Source organism: Galeopterus variegatus, unplaced genomic scaffold, assembly GCF_000696425.1.
Source record: "Galeopterus variegatus unplaced genomic scaffold, G_variegatus-3.0.2 Scaffold4313, whole genome shotgun sequence".
NCBI lineage: Eukaryota > Metazoa > Chordata > Mammalia > Dermoptera > Cynocephalidae > Galeopterus > Galeopterus variegatus.
This window is the reverse complement of record NW_007730424.1, coordinates 112,875-133,885: the sequence shown is the minus strand read 5'-3', so window position 1 is coordinate 133,885 and position 21,011 is coordinate 112,875. Positions and strand designations below refer to the sequence as shown.

The 21,011-nt window shown below is 41.2% G+C and overlaps 1 protein-coding gene across 2 annotated transcripts in view; it reads left to right on the top strand.

Moving 5' to 3' along the window:
- The window catches only part of GRIA1 (glutamate receptor, ionotropic, AMPA 1), a 152,040-nt gene that overhangs the window by 59,906 nt on the left and 71,123 nt on the right, over positions 1–21,011 (top strand). For both annotated transcript variants that reach the window (XM_008587235.1, XM_008587236.1), the window contains exon 9: positions 54–424. In XM_008587235.1, the coding sequence (XP_008585457.1) occupies positions 54–424 (371 nt within the window). The remainder of the gene's footprint in view (positions 1–53; positions 425–21,011) is intronic.

Genomic DNA, 21,011 nt, shown 5'->3' with positions numbered 1-21,011 from the left:
AGCTTTTTTTTTTCCTTTTTTTTTTTTTTTTTTTTTTTTTTTTTTTTTTGCAGAGAGCAGATGTGGCTGTGGCTCCTTTAACTATCACCTTGGTCCGGGAAGAGGTTATAGATTTCTCCAAGCCTTTTATGAGTTTGGGGATCTCCATCATGATTAAAAAACCACAGAAGTCCAAGCCAGGGGTCTTCTCCTTCCTTGACCCTTTGGCCTATGAGATTTGGATGTGCATCGTTTTTGCCTACATTGGAGTGAGTGTCGTCCTCTTCCTGGTCAGCCGCTTCAGCCCCTATGAATGGCACAGTGAAGAGTTTGAGGAAGGACGGGACCAGACAACCAGTGACCAGTCCAATGAGTTTGGGATATTCAACAGCTTGTGGTTCTCCCTGGGAGCCTTCATGCAGCAAGGATGTGACATTTCTCCCAGGTCAGTCAGCTCTTCTCAACCCCTTTGCTCAATGCTACATTTTTCTTGGAAAAGAATACTGGAAAGTTAAGAGGTGGGAATTATTTTCAGACTTCATCGTGTTCAGTTTTTCAACTATTCTTTATAGTCATCTGCCCATTGCATGCTGTGGATTATCTGCAGGCATCCTGTGGCTAGGCCAACTCCATCTGCTGTCTGGTTAATGTGCTCTGTCAAGATTAATAGGCATAATCAGGACTCTAGTGGCCTGTAGCTGAAAGGTACAGGGAAAGGATGGGGGATCAGTGTGGTACACTAACATTTATTGAGCACCTACCATATACCAAGCAAGGATTTGAGCCCTGTGCTTGCACTTGTCTTATTGAGTCCTCACAGAAGTGCAAGGTGGGATCCCCGTTACATCTCCTTTTACAGAAAGGTTATGCAGCTAGTAGAGTTGAGATTCAGACCACGTCCTATACCACTTGTGCATGGTGGAAGGAGCACTGGGCTGTGAGAGGGTTCTAGTACTGGCCGTAGCACATGGGCTCTTCCTGTGGCCCTAGGTGAGTCACTGCACCCTAGTAGACCTTGCCTTCTTCATCTTAAAGAGAAAAGGGTTATCCATTTCTCAGTTCTGAGAAAGATCCTAGAAATAATCTAGAGGCAGTGGTGATATAAATTTGTTTCTTGTTGTTCAAAAATGAGATTTCTCAGAGGTGCCCCAAATAACACACTGAGATTAACCAAATCAGTGGGGTTTCAGCCCCTTACTGGAATCAGAGTAGCTTTATTTATGTCTGTTTTATATTTTGAACTTGTGAATATAATTTCTTTTGAAAAAAAAATGATTCTGAAGCTAAGAAAGAAAGAAAGGCACGGAAAGGAGAGAGGGGAAAAGAAATTTTAAAACTACCCATCTAGACTAACTCCCACATTTACTGACCCTCCTGTCTTTATGTACTTTTGACTATGTTCTAGAATATTCATGCCACAAATCCCCTCCAATTTACCTGATAAATAAGCACTAACTCTATTTCCCTTTACAGTCACTTAATGTCTATGAACTCTTTCTCCAGTAGGCATTTCCTTGTAGGTTATTAAATTTCAAAAGCATGCAGGAAGGAATGTCTTAGAATTTGGCCTCCTTGGATAGATCTGGGAGCATAAGGGCATAAATATCAAGATGACATGGACATGTGCTGGGGGCATCTTTACCACTTGTCTACATTTTGCACTTGAGTGTCAATAATGACCAATATTTCTAAGCAGCAATGGAGTGAAATCTGCCTAACAAGCTTCCCCCAGGACTTATTTTGCCTGCTGTATAATTTAGGAAGTCTCATCGTTCACCATTATGATTTTGTTTTTCTTTAAATAAGAAGACAGTCAGCAGCAGAGGGGTGGGGAAGTGTGGAAGAGGAGGTGTGAGACTGGATGCTTGGCCAATACTGGCAAACACATGGTGAAGAGTAGAAAGAACCAAGCAAGGGAAGGGCTTGCTTAAAAATAAATCAGGCCAGTGGATAAACGGTGGGAAGAAATGATTCTTATCTAGTCAGTAAAATGCAGGTTCATCAAAACACGCACATGTCAGAAAAGGCCCATAAGCTGGTTGTTTCTCCATTATTTCCATCATAAGTGGGCAGGTTCATGGTCTCCAAACTGTGTCCTCTGTCAGACATGTTCTTGTTTAATCTGTACAGTGTTTGGCAATGGTTGTCCAAATTGAGTGGCAGCCACCCTCTTTAGCAGATCCATGCAATCACCAGTTCACCCCAGCCCCCACCTGACCTCCTTCATTCCTGTGCTACTCAGCTGGCCCCTGAGGGTATTTGAGTTTGTGACCTCTGGCTGCCAGAGGACTTTCAAACTGTGTTTCCTGGATTTCCGAGGGTTCCCTTAGGGTATCTTGAGAGCTGACACCAAGTTGAAGGTAAAACTGAATAGCAACATGGCCAGCCTCCCTCCTCCCTAACTTTAATAAAACAACTCCACTCTATGCCTCTGTTTTTTCATTGATAAAATGGAAATAACAGTTCCTGCCTCAAGCATTGTTGTGAAGTTTAAGAGATTGATAGATATAAACCCATAACACAGTACCCTACCTTCACAGAGGAAGCACTATATAAAATAGATGCTATTTTTGTCTTTTTTATTGATTTATATATTGGACTTTGACTAAACTTGACTAGAAGAAACAGTGCCACTGCTCACCCTGACATGAAAGCCTAGTACCCTCTTCCAGGGAAGTTCATGGACAAAGCAGAAATAGCCAGTGGTTCACTCCAGAGACCAGCAATATCTGGTCCTTCCTCCTCACAGAAACTGGGGGAAAGGATTTGTGACTTTGGATGAAACGGTCTGACAGATACAGAAGTGAGCTGCCAGAATAAGGGGTTTTATCCACTTGCGATAGACTTTTCCTTATCAAGCCCACCCTGGCCAATCCCAGAGTTTAGGAGCCTATAGAAACCCCCTAAGAGTCAGAATATTTGTCACAGCGTTTCTTGGAAATTCAAGTATATGTTAAAAAGACAAATACTTCATCTCACCTTGGGCCAGTCAAAAAGACAAGGATGCTAAGAGAGTGATTAGGGGCAGAGACCAGGCAGACGACAATAAACACCAACAGAAACTTTTGTCGTTGTTGTTTATGTATTTCCTGATGAAGTCAGTAAGTTTCATGAGCCTCTGATATGTACAGCACAAAGTTGGACGCTCTGGTGCTGCAGTGGAAGGTACTTTTAAGGAGATTACACCCATCAAACATCCTTCCAAACGAGCTTCAATTAATTGTTCTTGCTGCTTCTTTGAAGAATATATCAAAAACTCTCACTAATTTAGAATTTGGGGAACTAAGTTCCATCTGAATTACACTTATCTGCACTCATACACAAGTAGCTTTGTCTCTTTCTAGTCTCTTCAAAGTTAATGTCTAATAACCAAAACCAACAAAGTGTGGCCAAATGTGGTTGTGTGGAAGTAACAAACAAAACCTGACCTCATTAATATGAACAGATGGGGGTTATCCTTCTCACCTTATAAGAAAAGTGATGCAGGCAGTGGCTTGTGCCCCAGTGCAATCAGGATTGGCTATTCTGTGATTCTCAGCCTCTTCTTCTTGTTCCCGAGATGGCAGCTTCCAAAAATTTTGTCTATGTTCACGCAAAGGGGAAGAAGTGCCAGCTATTTCGATCTCTTTGGAACAGGAAAACAAAAGCTTAACAAAATACTCTCCACCTCAAGCAGCTGTGTGCTTCTATCTCATTGGTCAGGGCAGTGGCCCATGATTACTTCTAGTGGCAAGGGTGGCTGGGAGGCAAGAATTTAGGTTTTCCAATCCTAGAGTAGAAGGGTAGGAATGGATGTCGGGGCTGAACCGCAGCATTGGCCACTGTGCCTAAAGTCGATATTTTCTGCACTAGCATGAAAAAAAGGTAAAAATAATCTGTAATTATCACATTAAATGATTTATGCCATCAAATGCTACTGAAATTCTTTAAAGCCTCCTCCTCACTCCCTTTGAAATGTGTACATGATAAATCGGTTTTGTGTAACCCATTTTAACATTGAAAGTTAAAATTCAGCTCAGCTGATATCACAGATTACAATTGTTTTTCATTTGTTGTCCAGAGACGGTGAAACTATAAAGCCATCCATGAACTGACTTTGTAGGCCTCCTTCTTGTGCCCAAAGGCCTATTTTTAATTGGTATTTTGGGTTCTTTTCTTCATACAAAGGAACATCTTGAGAAGGATTGTATTAAAAGAGGAACAAAAATCATCACACAGTTTACCTTTGGTTCTCTCAACTTTCCTTTCTGTACCTTTCCCCCCTATTTGTGCCAACATCATTCGTTTATTTAACAGATATTACTAACTGCCTATGGCATGCAGGACATGGTTCCAGCTGCTGAAGATGTGAAAATATATTGACGATAGAGTGCGGGGAGGGGGATCCTTTGCTTCAAGGAGCTGGCAGTATAGTAGCATAAGACAGACATTAATCAAGCAATTGCAAATGTATAAATTGTGATGTACTATGAATAAAATTAACCTGCTGTTGCAATAGATAATAAAGGAAGCAGAATTAAAGGAGACTGACTCAGAGTGCCAGAGGAGGTTTCTCTGAGGAGTTGATTGGGTGACGAGGAGTTGGGCTTGTATAGAACCGAGACGCATCAATAGACATGTGCAGATGCCCTCAGGTAAAAAAGAGCTTAGTGCTCTCAAGCACTGGAGGAAAGACCAGTGTATCTGGCTTGTAGGGAATGAAGAGAACAGGGGTTTGAGATAATATTGGAGGAATAGTGAGAGGCCAGATCGTTCAGGGCCCTGTGGCCACAGTATAAATTTGGTGTTTTACTCTAAATGTGATGGAAAACCATTGGAGGGTTTTAAGCAAGTGAAAGATTGATTTACGTGCTAAAATACCACTCTGGGGAGCTATGAGGAAAATGAATTAGAGCAGAGAGGAGTCCAGAGTGGAAACGGAGAGACCAAACAAGAGGCTCTCATAGCCAGCCCGGGGAAATCATAGTGATGGAAATTATCATGATGGTCATGGACGTAGATTTATGATCTACTCTGAAACTAGAATTGACAGGACTTGCTGATGGACTGGCTCTATGAGAATGAGGAGGAGGAATATTCAAGGGTGAATCCAAGAGGGAGGCAGTCTTTGGGAAAACATGGAACCATAGTTCCAGAGACTGTTAGCTCAGAGTGGGACGATTAGGGTGCTCTCATTTACTCATCTCATGTCACACATGAGGAAACTGAGGCCCGAAAGGGGAGAAAAAGGATTTTTCTCTAAGATCACCGAGGCAGTGTCTGTGGCCTGTTGATGTCCAGTCAGTGCTACCCTACTCTGCAGACTCAGCCTGAGACTGCATTGCCTGCAAGTGAGCTAAGATCGAGCCTCTCCAGCACTTTGCTCCCACGGCCCTCACTTCCCCACTGGCTTCTCCATGGGGTCAGTACTTTTCTGGATTCAGGTGACCTTAGTAAGGAGAATGAGAGGAGTTTGGAGGGTCCTAGGGGAATAGAATAGAGGAAAATAGGAGATTATGATTTCAGCTTTCAGAACTCTCCCTTTTATTCTTGATCATAGACTGTATAGAATGTATAGTAATTATCTCCGCCTGGAAGGTAATGACTAAGAAGTCTCAGGCGGGAGAGCATCAGCACTTTGGAGTTCCCCAGGAATCCTGCATCACCCTCCACCCCAGCTAATATACTTGTTGGGGGTCCTGTTACTGACTCACATGGGTACAGGGTGTACAATGAGAAAAGCCCAAGCTGATAGCCAACGACAGCCTGACCTTTGCATTCACACACAAATTCCATAGCAACCAACGCTGTCAGCGTTGAGAGATGGTGAGCAACCCACCTACCCCTCTTCACCTCCTGCTCTTCATCCTCCCCTCCTGAGAGAGCCTCACAGGCCCATTTATTTTGCTCATCTTGACATTGTTGGAGTGTTGTTGAGGAGGAGGTTGGGAGTAAATATTCAAGGAAGTTGATGGAAGCAGCCTGAAATTATAAAACATTTTACATTTTGAAAGCACAAGGCTCATTTAGGCCACAGGTTTATTGCTGGAAAAACAAGAAAGTGTCACAAGGATGTGTGAAGAACAGTGAGGCAAAAATGTGTGATAGATGCTCTGGGTGTGGGAACTAGGTATGAGGGTTTCTTTGCGACTCCCTGCACCAGAATCACCTGGGATGTGTCCAGATGCAGATTCTCAGCCCCCACCCCAGATATGTGGAATTGGAAACTCTGCAGTTGGAGATAGGGCTGTGCATGTTTCACAAGCCTCCCACCCCTTTCTGCCTCAGGGCGGATGAGCATTTAAGTCTGAAAGTCACTGATCTATGATGTTGTCCAGGGAAGTCAGCTTAGAAGTACAGAAAGCAAGGTCCATGGGGCAGCTAGAAATGGTGCCAATCAACAGCCATGAATACTGAGCCCAGGATCTGCTGCTCGTTCCCCTATAGTATGTTACCTGCTAGGTGAGCGAGGCTCTGGGCACACCAGGGCTAATTGCTGCCATTGAAGGCAGAGGCCTTGCTGGTGACACTGTTTCCTCCTGCAGCCAGGCTATCAGGAGGAGCTCACAAAGGGATTCACCAGAGTATGATCCCCTTGACTGATTTTCTCTCACCATTAACAAACAACACCAGCAGAGATTGGCACAGGTGAGGTGATTCTGTAATCATGGCAGGTGTGATGTGTGCGTGGATAACTGTGGATGTCGGGCGTACTCCAGCTTAATGCCTCCTACCTTTTCAATTTTAATCCTCTGCTACCTGATGGTGAGACCAGAGCCATGTTCTATGACTGAGCAGTTTCACAGACTGTGTAGAAGTTTCAGAAGCTCCAAAAGCATCATGGAAGTATTAAAATGAATGCAATGGCAGAAGGATAAAAGCCTTCACTGGATGTGCAAATGAAAGCATCATTTTCTGTGTCTCAGCCAGCAGTTCCAGCATCAGCAAGGAGGGAGTCGAACGGCTCTCTCTCTAGATTGCTCTGGAAGTCTACAGTCTGACCATTTTAATCAAGGCAGAGAGTTTTTTGTTCCACACTCATGATAGGCAAATTTTCAGAAAGTTTTTTATTGATCTGAAAGGGATGTTTAGGACCAATTATTCATTTACTAAATGTTTCTTTAGCTCCTGTTATGTGGAAAGCATGGTTCAAGTGCTATGGGAGACATCACTGAACAAAACAGACAAATGTTCCTGCCCTCTTAGCACTTCCATTCCAGTGAGAGAAGGCAGGCAATAAACAAACTAAAAACGTAATCAATACCCTCATCCCAATTTGAGAGGTGAGGATTCTGGCTTTCAGGGAGGGGAAGGGACAGTTCAGTAACACAAGGATGGAGGCCAGCTGAGGGCAGCAGTGAACTGAGCATGCAGGTGTCAGCTAATGAGGGCAGCTCCTGGTCAGTTCTGGACGGTCATTTCCATGGGAACTCTGTGCAGATCAAACAAAAGCGTGCCAAGATTCAGCTTGTGGGCCACCAGTTTTGAGACCCCTGGAAGAATGGCGAGGAGTATAAAACACACCACTGTAAGCATTTAATGCATTTAGACATGCTTGGAACATTGTATTTATATATTTTTCAAAAAGGAATTTTCCTCTCCCCTCCCCCTCCATTTTTGGTTCAAGTATAAAATCCAATGCTGTGTTTTTCTTTTCTTTCACATACTTTGGGAAATATAGACCATGGATGAAGGCTACACTAGAACACAGATGGTGCTCACATCTCTGTATCCAGAGAGGCCTACTCAGAGCTAGCTCTATCTTCCTAGGTCCCACATTGTCCTGGAGAGGACCTCTGGTTTCTTTTAAACCCTCTCTGAAAATACAGCACCTGTGGCTGGAAGACCCAGTTATTCAGCTGTAAAGAAGCACTGAATCATATATAGGGAAAAATGAAAGCATAATGGATTGAATTGATGGGGGAGGTATGCTCAGACTTTTATGGGGAGGGAAGCCGGACAGTTTTGAACATGAGTTAGGTGCCGCCATCCAACTGTGGCGAATGAATCATTTTCACTGTACCTTTTATATATACTTTTACCCTAGTGAATTAAGCCCAAGGTACCCACAGAAAATAAATGGTGTCAGGGGTACTAACACAGAAAACACAAACCTAGGTGATGACAGTCACTGTGTGTACCTGTTGGCTTAAGGAGAGAGGGCCCCACAAGGAGACACAGCACCTGCTGGGAGCAGGTGGGGTCTCACACAAGAGGAGAAGCAGGACCAGCTGTTGTCACAAGGGTTGGATGAGGTGGTAAAGGAGCTGAAAAAGCAGTTCAGTCTCAGCCTATTACTAGCCCACTGGGTGAGTCACTTGCTCTCTGTAGGTCTCCCTTTTACTTCTTCAAAATGGGGACAAGATGGTCCCCATCTACCCATCTAAGTCTTCTGATACAGTTTGGATATGTTGTTCCCCCAAAATTCATGTTGAAATCTGATTCCAAATGTGGCAGTGTTGGGAGTTGTTTGGGTGATGGGGGTGGATCCCTCATGAATGGATTAATACACTCCCTAGGGTTGGAGGTAATGAGTGAGTTCTCACTCTATTAGTTCCCATGAGAGCTGGTTGTTTAAAAGACCCCGGCACCTCCTGTCCTCCTCTCTCTTGCTTCCTCTTGCCATGTGATCTGCTTGCACCTGCAGGCTGTCCTGCCGCCTTCCAGCATGAGTAGAAGCAGCCTGAGGCCCACCCTAGATGCAGCTGTCCCAGAATCATGAGCCAAATAAACCTCTTTTCTTTATAGATTACTCAGTCTCAGGTAATTCTGTTGTAGCAACACAAAAACGAACTAATCTCCCTTTGATTTCCAGCTTTCCAAGGCTCCAGCCAGTCTGAGTTGTGCTTCATTTTGTTTCCCCAGTTCCATGCTGTTATTATGCCCTTGTCCTTCCCTCTGCTCAGTGACCTTTCCTATCATTCCTACTCAACTCCTTCCCCCTCCGCAGATGCTGCATTCTCACTGTTCCCCATCCTGTCCCAATTACTCCTCTGAATTTATGTTTTACAGCAATGACCTCTGGAATAGGGCTGCTGGGATTAAATCCTAGCTCTACCACTTACTAGCTGTGTAAGCTTGGGAAAATAGCTTCTCTGCACCTCAGTTTTCTCTTCTGGAAAATAGGGATGATAATAAGAAGACCTACCTCAGGTGGGATATTTTGAGGACTTGATGACATAATACATGGAAAGCATTTCCTTTGCACAGGGCTGACACAGTAAATGCTGTTGACGTTATTGCTATCGCCATTGTCATCTGATCCTCTCTGAGGGCATCTTATATCTTCAACCCTGTGCTGTAGATGCTCATGTCTGTTCCTTATGAGACAGACTAGCAAACATCTCTGCAACTCATTCAAAACCCGACACGAGGTGTTCTACATTCTAAATATTCAACACATGTTTATTCAATGAACATGTGCATCTCAGAGTAGTCTTCTAAGGAGCATGTCATATTTTTTATTTAATGGAGAGAAAACAAGCTAGTGGAGAGAATTCCTGGCTGTCACTACATGTGCAACATAGGGCAACTCAGTTCTGGTGTCTGAATGGTTTTGGAGAAGTGGAAGAATTGGAGATAAAGTTAAAAGGAACCAGAAAAAAAGATCCCTTGTCATCCTAATATTGCCAGCTACCCCACTATTCAGGAAAATTCTTCTCTTTGCTGGGAAAATGGTAATAATAATTGCTTTTATTTGTTGCATCTACTATGTGTCAAAAACTTTGGTAAATGTTAAATTATGTTACTTCTGATCATAATGACAACCTCTGCCTGGTACGTTGACACCATTTTGTAGATGAGAAAACTGAGGCCCAGAGAGATTAATTCCATCGCCTGTGGGTACCCTGCAGAGCTGAGATTGTAACCTGTGTCTGTCTGATTCTAACACTCATGAATTATCCTTGACCCATGGCTGTCTTCCAAGACAGAAATGTTCTGAAGGTCCCTTAGGGCTCCCTGGGGATTGTTGTAATTCATGGAAATAAAAAGAAAAGGTATCCTTTTTCTTCTATAGGGTTCCCTAATTCTGATTTTTTTTATGGGCCTTTGTGCTTTGGGTTTTTAGTCCATTATTATTATTATTATTTCTTACAATGTCTTTGTCTTTAAAAGCCACTCCTGAGGGAAGAGAGGGAGCTCCAGCAGAGCATTAGACGCCCACCAAGAGTGAGTGCAGTGTGGCCAGCCGGGCCCAAGGGAGGTGGCGACACAGAGACAAGAGCTACACTATAACTGGTGCCACTTTGGAGAGCTGGCTTCAGCTGGGAAGTGACTGTGGAGTGTTCCCTAGTCACAGCCAAAGCTGGAGAGGGCACATTTTTAACTGGAGCACTTTAGGTATAAATGATGACTGGAGAGAAAACAAGGAAAAAAAAGGATCAGAAACAGCTTTAAAATTGTGGGGATGAGAAAAATGTGGAGTCTACACATTTACCACATGGAAATGGTTGTGTAAATGTGACAAGATGTATGCAGAAGGATTTTCGTTTCACTGTTGTTTTTAAAAGCTGGAAATAGTCCAGTGTCCATCAGCAGAAGCCTGGGCAAAGAAATGACAGCTCATCACCCAGTGCAGCAGGACGCAGCTGTTAGGGCGGCTGAGCAGAGACAGCTGTGCTGTTTCGTGAAGATCTTCAGGGCTGCACTGCCAGGAAGCAGTGGGTTATAGTCCTGCTGGTCCAAAGTACACACTCTTTACCAACCACTGCTGCCTCTCGGGAATACAGGGACTAGGGGAATGTGTAACCAAGGGCTGGCCTCTGTGGTTTATAGAATTGGTGCTAGAGTTTTTCTGAGAAAGAAAAAATTAGTGTGGGCTGAGGTGAATAGAGACTTCGGGGAAGCATGGACAGTACCTTGAAAGCTGATTTAAGATTTTTCTGAAAAAGCAGAAAAAGAAATAAGGAGGGGAATCTGGTGGAGGATGACCATGAGGAAAGGCACTGGGGCCTGCACATGCAGTCATGGCACCTGTCAATCAATATCATCCCTAGATACTCATTGATCTAGGGCTCAGAGCTCACCAACTTTAATGATACATTAATACCAGGATTTGGGGGACCTTGTAACCTGCTGTGAGGCCATTATAGTGTCACCTAAGAAACATAGTCTAAAATGGACAATGTCGGGCCAGTGTTTTAGCTGCTACCAGAAAGAGCTCCAGAAAGTAGCTTGCAACTCCCTGCAGAGTGCCTTTATTGAGTGGTGTTAAGGCTTAGTCCACCATGGATGGGCCTTGTCAGCACGTTCTAATTTCTGGGATTCGGAGGGTCCTGTCTGGGCACTCAGGGAGTCACTGGCCACTACTACTGCCAGGTGACTTACCTCCTGAGCAGCAAGCAGAAGCGGTTGTCAGGTGGAAAAATGCCTTCCCTTCTCTCTGGGCACCCCCCTGGTACTCATTTTCTCCCTCATGTCCCATTCTGGAAATGAGAAAGAATGGAGAGGAGGTTTGTTTTGTTCTTTTCTGCTTAAGATGGACATGTATTAATCAATTTAGTATTTTAATTGAGCACCACCTGGGACCTAAACCTTGCATTTGGCATAATTATAAGCATTATGGCAGATTCACAGAAGCAAGAAATATGAGTTCAGACCTCTCAGTTTGCACGGGAGTAAAAAAACCAAAGTACGCAAGGAAAAATGTAGATAATAAAGCAGGATGTGTATTTGAATAATTTCCAAGAGCAGAATTTATAGTTAATAAATAGAGAAGAGAAAAAGATCACTGAAAGCTAAAATTATCTGAGCTGGCCTATAGAAAAGGAGAAACCTGGTCTAGTCCCAAGGGATAAAGCCAGACTTATAGAAGGAACTCCACGTGAAGCAAGGACACAGGGCAAGCAAAGAAGGGGAGATTGTGTTTTGAGACCAAGTATCCCATTATTCAGACAGACCTGGGTTTGGATCCTAGCTCTATCAGTTACTAAGCTTTAAGACTGGAGCCAGTAATTTAACCACTGAGCCTCAGTTTCCTTAACTATTCATAGCAATTTCACAGGATTCTTATAACAGTGCATGAGCAAACAGAGGCTGAAATATGTTGCCTAGTGCCCAGCATAAAGCAGAGGTTTTAAAATCTTCATTTTCTTTCCCTTCTTTTATGTTAATCACTTTACTTCCTTTCCACCCTGTCCCTGGCCTCCCACCAATCATTTACTCTCTGCTAAGAGCTCTCACTGACATGCATCTCCTAATCTGGCTGTGCTCCTGTCCCACTTCCGGCCAAAGGGAAGTCTGGGGGCTGTTCCCAGGAGAAGTAGGAAGGCTGCCAGGTGCGGTATTATGACTTGAGGATATTGGCAGCATCGCTCATTCCATCCCATGGTTATTTCTCAGCTCAGTTCCTGGACAGGAATTTATCCGAGCATCTGCCTGCTTCCCTGACATGACTCATCTCCCTGGCAATGACCCCTTCCCTGCCAAACCACAATGTCCACCAGTCCCCTCCTGCTCTCCTGGAAACGTAGCTTTGTTTCTTTCTGGTCAGCATTACAATGGTTTTTTTCTATATATCATGGAGTGACAGACAGCCTGGGGTTAGACCTGGGCTTCACTCTGGCTCTTACATTAACTTGTTATGTGGCCCTGGACCACAAACTTTGCATCTCAGAGCCTCCACTACTACTGCTGTAAAACAAACCACCCCAAACTTGTGACATAATATAAGAGCCATTTTATTATTCTCTTGGATTCCGTGGGTCAGGATATTTAGAAAGGGGCATAGTCAGATGGCTTGTTTCTGCCTATGTCTGCAGTCTTGGAAAAAATCTAAAAGGCTGAGGAATGACTTGACACTGGGGGACAGAATCACTTGAAAGCTCTCTCCCTTGCATGTCCAGCAGCCACGTGCCCTGTCCATGCTCCTGTGTGGGCCTCCTCACAGCACAGTGGCCGGGTTCCAAGAACAAGCATCCCAAAGAGAAGCAGGCAGAAGCTGTATCACCTTTCATGACCTGCTGTCGGAAATAACATAGTGTGACTTCTGCCATAGTCACAAGCCCAACCAGATTTAAAGGGGAGGAACATGTTCTATGTTTAGGTAGGACAAGTGTCAATGTCACGCTGTAAGAAGAACATGTAGAATGGGAAGGGTTGTTGTGGCCATCTTTGGAAAATACGATCTGCTACATTTTATATATAAAATGAAGATAATGCCTTTTGGAATCATTATAAAGATTAAATGAGATAAGGAATTTAAAGGACTTAGCATGGTGCCTGACATGTAAGAGGTGCTTGGTAAAAGGCATGTATTGTCTCTCTCTTCAAGTAGATGTAGATATATAGAGAGAGAAAGATAGATATACATATAGATGTATGTATATATGTTTTTGTTTTTGTTTTAAAGATGACCGGTAAGGGGATCTCAACCCTTGACTTGGTGTTGTCAGCACCACGCTCTCCCAAGTGAGCTAACCAGCCATCCCTATATAGGGATCCAAACCTGTGGCCTTGGTGTTATCAGCACCACCCTCTCCCAAATGAGATATATATGACATTTTTATAGATGATGCATATTAATATTCCATGTAGTTAGTGTTTAGTAATATTTTGTGTCCATAATACATGCTAATAATTATTTGTTAAGCTAATTAATCTATGAATTAGGTCCTTAATTAATCTACAGAATAGAGGCTTAAAAGTCATATAGTTTCTCATCTAATCACCTCAAGTTTATAGTCTGGGAAACCAAGACTGAGAGAGTTCACATAGCAGGCTAAGTCAGCACGCAGCATTTTATAATCCAGACTTAGATGAAGCATTTTTGTTGAAAATAACTCAAGCGACTCTTAACAAACAATGAGCAATTTTTCAAAAGATTAAGGTTTAGATGTCAACATCTTTTAGGATATGTAGGGCCTTGCACTTCATCATAATCCCTGGAGTGAAATGACAAGAGACAGGAGGAGCAGAAGAGCTTAGTGTGTCCTCATTTTGCCTCAGCAAACCCTTCAACAGGCCTGAACACTAAAATGAGCAAGCTCACTGCCTTTGGTTTTTGAGACTCTATACACTGCTCCTCCTCACCACAGCCAGGGGTCTCCATGTAGGCAGTGTTGCTCAGTGGAGTCAGCTGAGCAGAACAATCAAAGTTTGCAAAATTGAGTAGCTATGACTTTGCATCCCTGACTGAGAAGTAAAGCCAAGAGGTACAGGACGAAAGGGACATGGTTGTGTTTCCTCATCAAGGCTGTGGAGAGAGGCTGGCTGCACAAGGACAGGAGTGAGAAGGTACAACTGGGGCCATGTGACCTTGGGCAAGTTACTTCCCTCCTCAGGCCTTGGGTTTCACAATCCAAAAGATCTGATATTCTATGATGAGAAGTGTTTACTGAGCGCCTGTGATAAGTCTGTACTCTCTGTAGTACCATGATGAACACACAGAAATAAGAAACACCAAGTCTTTGCTTCCATGACATTTATAGTCTACTTACGGAGGTAAGACTAACACCAAGGGACAGTGAACTGACAAAGCTAGGTGCCATCCATGGGTAACCCAAAAGGGAGAGATGGACAGGTAGAAGGTCAGTCCTCATCTACCCATCTGGCTGGGGAGGGAGAAAGGGAAGACACATAATTAAACCAGAAGCAAATCCATCAAGCTTCCCTAGAAAGCCAATGGCTTCTACGTTTCACCATATGTGTTGCAACAAAACTCAAAGGAGGAAAAGAGAATTTTCTTATACAGAGCAGATTCATAGTTTATTGTGTTATTTGGTTGGTTGTTTTTTTTAACTTCAACCACTTTTTTATTCAATGGATTTTTTCCCCTCTTAAATTTGAGATAACACACTGAGCAAAGGAAGATTTTAGCAAGAGTGGGGTTTCCCTCATAACTCCCCCCTTTGACAAATAATTGATTTTATTTTTGTAAATTTTACTGAAGTATAACACACAAATAAATAAGTGCATAAATCATAAATATACAGCTCAATTAATTTTCATAAGGTGAAAACACCTGTGTAATCAGCATTCAAATTAACAAATAGAATACTGCAAAAATCTCAGGCACCTCCTCATTTCCTTCCCCACACTTCTCCCATGACAAAGGTAACCACTATCCTGACTTCTGACACCACAGATTAGTTTTACTAATTGAGCCAATTTTTACTTTCCTGAATGGAATCATTCAGTATGTACTCTTTTGTGTCTGGTTCTTTTTGTTCAATATTGTATTGTGAGATTCATCCATCTTATCACATATAGTTGTAGTTCATTCTGATGGTTGTGCAGTATTCCATTTTATGGATATACCACAATTTATTTATCCATTCTTTGCAGATGAACATTTGGGTTGTTCCCAGTGTAGGGCTGTTATAAATAGTTCTGCTCTGAATATTCTTGTAAAGTCTTTTGGTGAGCATTCTTGCATTTCTGTTGGGTATATAACTAGGAATTGAATTCCTGGGTTAAGTTATGTATAGTTTCCTATTGTATATTCTACAATAGGAAGAATTCTACCAAACTATTTTCAGAAGCAGCTGCACAAATTCAGATTCTTCAGCAATGTATATGAGTTCCACTGCTCCACATTTACCTTTTCCATCTTAGCAAGTAGATGTATTCTAATATCACGTTAATGTTTTAATTTGCATTTCCATTGTGACTAGGAGTTTTTTTCATATTTGTTAGCTATTTGGATAGCTAGCCTCTTTTATAAAGTAACTTTGTAAGTCTCTTGCCCATTTTTCTCTTTTTCTTGTTGTACAGATGATCTTTATATATCCCTGACATGGTCCTTTTCCGGTTGTACATATTTTCAGTATCTTCTCCCATTCTGTGACCTATCTTTTTACTATCTTGGCAGTGTTTTATGATGAACAGAAATACATAGTTTTAATGTAGTCCAATTTAGCAAGATTATGCCTTTATGGCTAGCATTCTTTGTGTCTCTCTTAAGAAGTCTTTGCCTACCTCAAAGTCATGAAAATATTCTTCTATGATTTCTTCTGAAAGGTTTAGTTTTATCTTTTGTATTTAGATCTATGTGTCCCATGGATATATGTACGATAGAGGGTCAGATTTTTTTGTTTGTTTGATTGATTTTTGTTTGCTTGTTTGTTTTTGCACATGGATAGCCTATCAAACTAGCGTGATTTATTTCAAGGTCATTCTTTTTTCCTACTGCATACCTCTTTCTCATAAATCAGTCACCAAATACATGCAAGTCTGTTTCTGAACTCCTGATTATGTTCTGTTGATATACTGGTCTATCCTTGCCTCTATACTGCCCTATCTTTACTAGTGTAGCTTTATAAGTCTTGTAAACTGGTGCTGAGACAGAGGCTGGAGGATCCCATGGGTGGGTGGCGGGGATGTGGTGTAGAGGGATTCTTTTCACATAGAGGTTCATATGAGATAATGTATGCAGCGTTTTCTAGCTGTGAGATACTAAGATTCTGTTGGAGTACCAATGATTATAGCTTTTCTCAAGAGTCTAGAACAAGATCAATAACTAAGACTCTGTGTCAGTGATTTTTCAGACAGTGTTTCAAAACACCTAAAACTGATGGATAAAGCTCAGAATACTTGTAGGTAGAAAAAACATTCTTTAGCAACCAGACTTGGATCATGTAAAACTCTAGAGACTGCCAGAGAAAAGGTGGAGAATGGTTAATTCCCTTTCATTTAAATTAACCTAAGAGAAGAAATTACATTTTAAATGAGATAGAAGGTAGTGGGGAACAGAAAGGAATTTTTTATACATTCAAAACATGGTTGCTATTATTAACACTTAGTCTCACCCAAATGTGTAAGGAAAGCTGTGGGTTGCTTTGGCACATCATGAGATAGATAAAAAAGTAGAAAAGTTGTTTTTAGATAGTACAGTTTTTACAAGTTGAATCTAGGGGTATTACTAAGTAATGGATGTGTTGGGGTGCTTAAATTAGGGGAATTGGCTGAATCGTGAATCACCCAGCTCTCTGCACTGGATAGAAATAAAAATAACTCATGGAAAGAGCAAACTCATCCATATCTTTGAACCACAAAGCAAAAACTGTTCTGTAAAAAGTTTGGTTCCATTTCATCTTGTGAATTTTCCACCCCTTTTTATGTCAACCATGGTGAAACGATGTGGCTTTGAAAAGGATAAACAGCATTCTATTTCTGTTGCAGCAAAACAAAACCCCCCACACTCAATAAATCAAAACTACACTAGCAAAAATCGAACAATTCCATCATTTGCTGAAACATCTAAAACTCTCAAATTTGTTTGAGTGCTTCTGTAAACAATTCAATCAATCAGTGTTAGCAAGGGTATGTGGTAGTCCTACAGTGGACTCAGAACTAGGATAGGTGAGTGAGAGATTCTCAAGAGGAATAGCATGTGATATCTATGAACACACACAAACACAATTATTATTTACTTAATTCAGTGGGAAAAATGCTCGTTAAATAATTGAACATTCAACAACATGGTTCTAGTTCTCTTATCCTCGTCCTTCCGGCATCATAGCAGTCCTCACATGCTATCTTAGTTGCTTGTTCGATGCCTGTCTCCTAGACTACTGATTCTAAATTTTATTGTGCACACAATTTACCTAGGGATCTTGTTAAAATGCAGGCTCTAATTCCATAGGTCTGGAGGTGGGGTCTAAGATTTTGCATTTCTAACAAGCTCGAAGGTGATGCCAATGCTGCTTGTCCAAGGACTGCATTTCAAATGACACAGCTGGAGGCTGACTCTGAGCTCTCTGAGGGTAAGGACCTGTCTTGCTCACCCCAGTAACTCCGGCACCTGCCTCAGAGCCTTGATGAATGTATGGTGAGTGAGTGAAGAAGTAAATGAATAAATGTCTAAATAAATAGTACTTGTGATTTGCATTTACCAATAGATTTTTATATAGGTAGACATGAGAAAAGTTTAGCAGTATGTGCACAAATACAGAAATAAGAGTAGTCATGGTCTAATGAAGTAAAGAAGGCATAACAGAAATGGTAGAAAATAAGATAGAAATGCGGGATTAAATTATAAAGGGTTTTGAAAACCTGGCAAAAGACTGAATGTTATGCAGGAAATAATAAATCAGTAAGTTCACAAATAGAATGATGGGCTGAAAGTTTTCTTTTGGTGGCATCGGGCAGCCCTGCAAGTAAAGCAGTAGACAGCAAATTGGTGCATTCATTTGAAAAGGTAATAAGGTCCCTGACTAGCTTGTAGGCAGTTAGGAGAATGGAGAAACTGATGAATCCTGCCAATATTTCAATGGCATAATCCCTTCTCTCCCCTTATGTCAGACTGCAACTGCCCTGACTCAGCCAAGTCAGCAGAGTACTGTTGAGGATTTAGGTCTCAGACTCCAAGGTTACTAGCACATAGGGCTTTGTCAGTCATGAGGTCAGATGTGCCTAGAGACAAGGTTCAAGTAAGAGTCCTCCCTGCCTCCAGGCTCTATTCCTGAAATCTGCTCTGCATGGCTCAGATCCAGCCCTTTATCCACCTTGATCAGGTTCTATTAATTCTTCCCCAACACTGCAAGATAAAGCCTAAGCCTATTAATGCGGCCTTCAAAGCCCTTTAAAATCCAGCCCCTGCTTTTCTAGCCTCATCTGCTTCTCTCTATCTCTCTATCTCCCTATTTCTCTATCTCTGTCTCCATCTCCATCTATCTCTATCTCTATCTCTACCTCTATCTCTATCTCTATTTATCTCTGTCTCTGTCTCTATCTCCATCTCACTCCTATATTTTAGCTTTTCTTATGTTCTGTTCAATTTCAAACACCTAGGCCCTCTTTGAATTTTCATCTCTCTGTCTCTTTACCTGAAGAGTCTATCCCACCCGTTCTCAGTCTAGTAGACTCATTCTCCACAATTCAGCTCAAGTATCACTTTCTTGAGAGAGTCCCTCCTGATCTCAGCTCCACCTGCTAGGTCAGCCTGTAGCTCCTCCTAAGAACTCCCGTGTATTTTTCATGTATTTCTATTAATTTTTAGCACATTGTCTATGATTCTACAATTCCTTTCTTTTCCCCAACTTGAATGTGAGATTCCCCAAGGGTAGACCCATTTTTTTCCCCTGTCTGTATTGAGGTATGATTGACACCTTAAAAAATGTATGTATTTAAAGTGTATAATGTGATGTTTTGATATACATATATGTTGTGAAATGATTACCATCCATAATCAACCTAACTGACATACCCATCACCTCACAAAGTTACCATTTGTATGTGTATGTGTGGTGAGAGCACTAAAGACCTACTCTCTTAGCAAATTTAAAGTATACAGTGCATTAACTATAGTCACTATGCTATACGTTAGGTCTTCAGAACTTATTCATCTTATAACTTCAAGTTTCTACTCTTTGACCAACATCTTCCCTTTTCCCTAACTCCCCAACCCCTGGTAACGACTCTTCTACTGTCTTTCTATGAGTTTGACTTTTTTAGATTCCACATCAAGTAAGATCATGTAGTATTTGTCTCTCTGTGTCTGGCATATTTCACTTAGCATAATGTCCTCCCACTTTCATCCATGTTGTTACAAATGGTAGGATTTCCTTCTTTTTTGAGGCTGAATAATATTCCATTGTATATATACAAGGGTACTTAGAAAAGTCTGTGGAAAAATACAATTAAAAGATAATACAAGTTTTCCCATGAACCTTTTGAAGTACCCTCACATACCACATATTCTTTATTCATTCATCTGTCAATAGACACTTAGGTTGTTTCTACATCTTGGCTATTGTGAATAATGCTGCAAGGAACATGGGAGCACAGATATCTCTTCAGGATACTAATTTTATTTTCTTTGGATATATACCCAGAAGTGGGACTGCTGGATCATGTGATAGTTATATTTTTAATTTTTTGAGGACCCTACATATTGTTTTCTGTAATGACTGTACTAGTTCACATTCTCACCAACAGTATATGAGTTCCCTTTTCTCCATTTCCTCACCACAGCTTGTTATCTTTTGACTTTTTGATAAGACCTAATAGGTGTGCAGTGATATCTCATTCTAGTTATAATTTACATTTCCTTGATGATTAGTAATACTGAGTACCTTTTCACAAACCTTTTGGCCATTTGTATGTCTTCTTTGGAAAAATGTCTATTCAGATCCTTTGCCCTGTTTTCAACTGAGTTATTTGAGATTTTTTGCTATTGAGTTGTATGAGTTCCTAAAATATTTGTTATATTACCCTCTTACTGGATATATGGTTTGCAAATATTTTCTCCCATTCCATGAGTTGCCTTTTCATTTTGTTGACTGTTTCCTTTGCTGTATAGGAACTTTTCAGTTTGATATAGACCCATTTGTTTATTTTTGCTTTTTTTTGCTTGTGCTTCTGGTGTCATACCCAAAAAGTCATTGCCAATACCAATGTCAAGAAGCTTTTCCCCATGTTTTCTTCTAGGAGTTTTATAGCTTAAGGTCTCACATTTAAGTCCTTAATATACTTTGAGTTGATTTTTTGCATATAGTATAAGATAAGGGTCCAATTTTATTCTTTTGCATGTGGATATTCATTCTTCCCAACACCATTTATTGAAAAGACTATCCTTTCTCATCATGTATTCTTGAAGCCTCTCTAATACTGCAATGGTGGTGTGTAAATCACTTCTTACTCTAGTATAAAGGCTAAAAGACAAAAGTATTAAAAATAATTATAGTTAACAGTAATTTGTTATAGGCTTGTTATAGGTTTGTTATGGATCCATTTGTTAATAGACACAAAATATAAGAAGATATAAATTGTGACATCAAAAACATAAAACAGTGGGAGAGGATAAGAATGGAAAGCTTTCATATGCAGTCAAAGTTAAGTTGTTATTAGCTTTAAGTAGACCATTATAACTCTAAGATATTTTATGTAAGCCTTGTGGTAACCACAAAGCAAAAACCTATAGAAGACACACACATGAAAGAGAAAGGAATCAAAGCTTAGCACTACAGAAAATTATCTATTACAAAGAAGAGAGGAATAAGAGAACAAAGGAACTACAAAGGAGGCCAGAAAACAATGAACAAAATGGCAATAGTAAGTCCTTATCTGTATGATTACCTTAAATGTAATTGGATTAAATTTTTCAGTCAAAA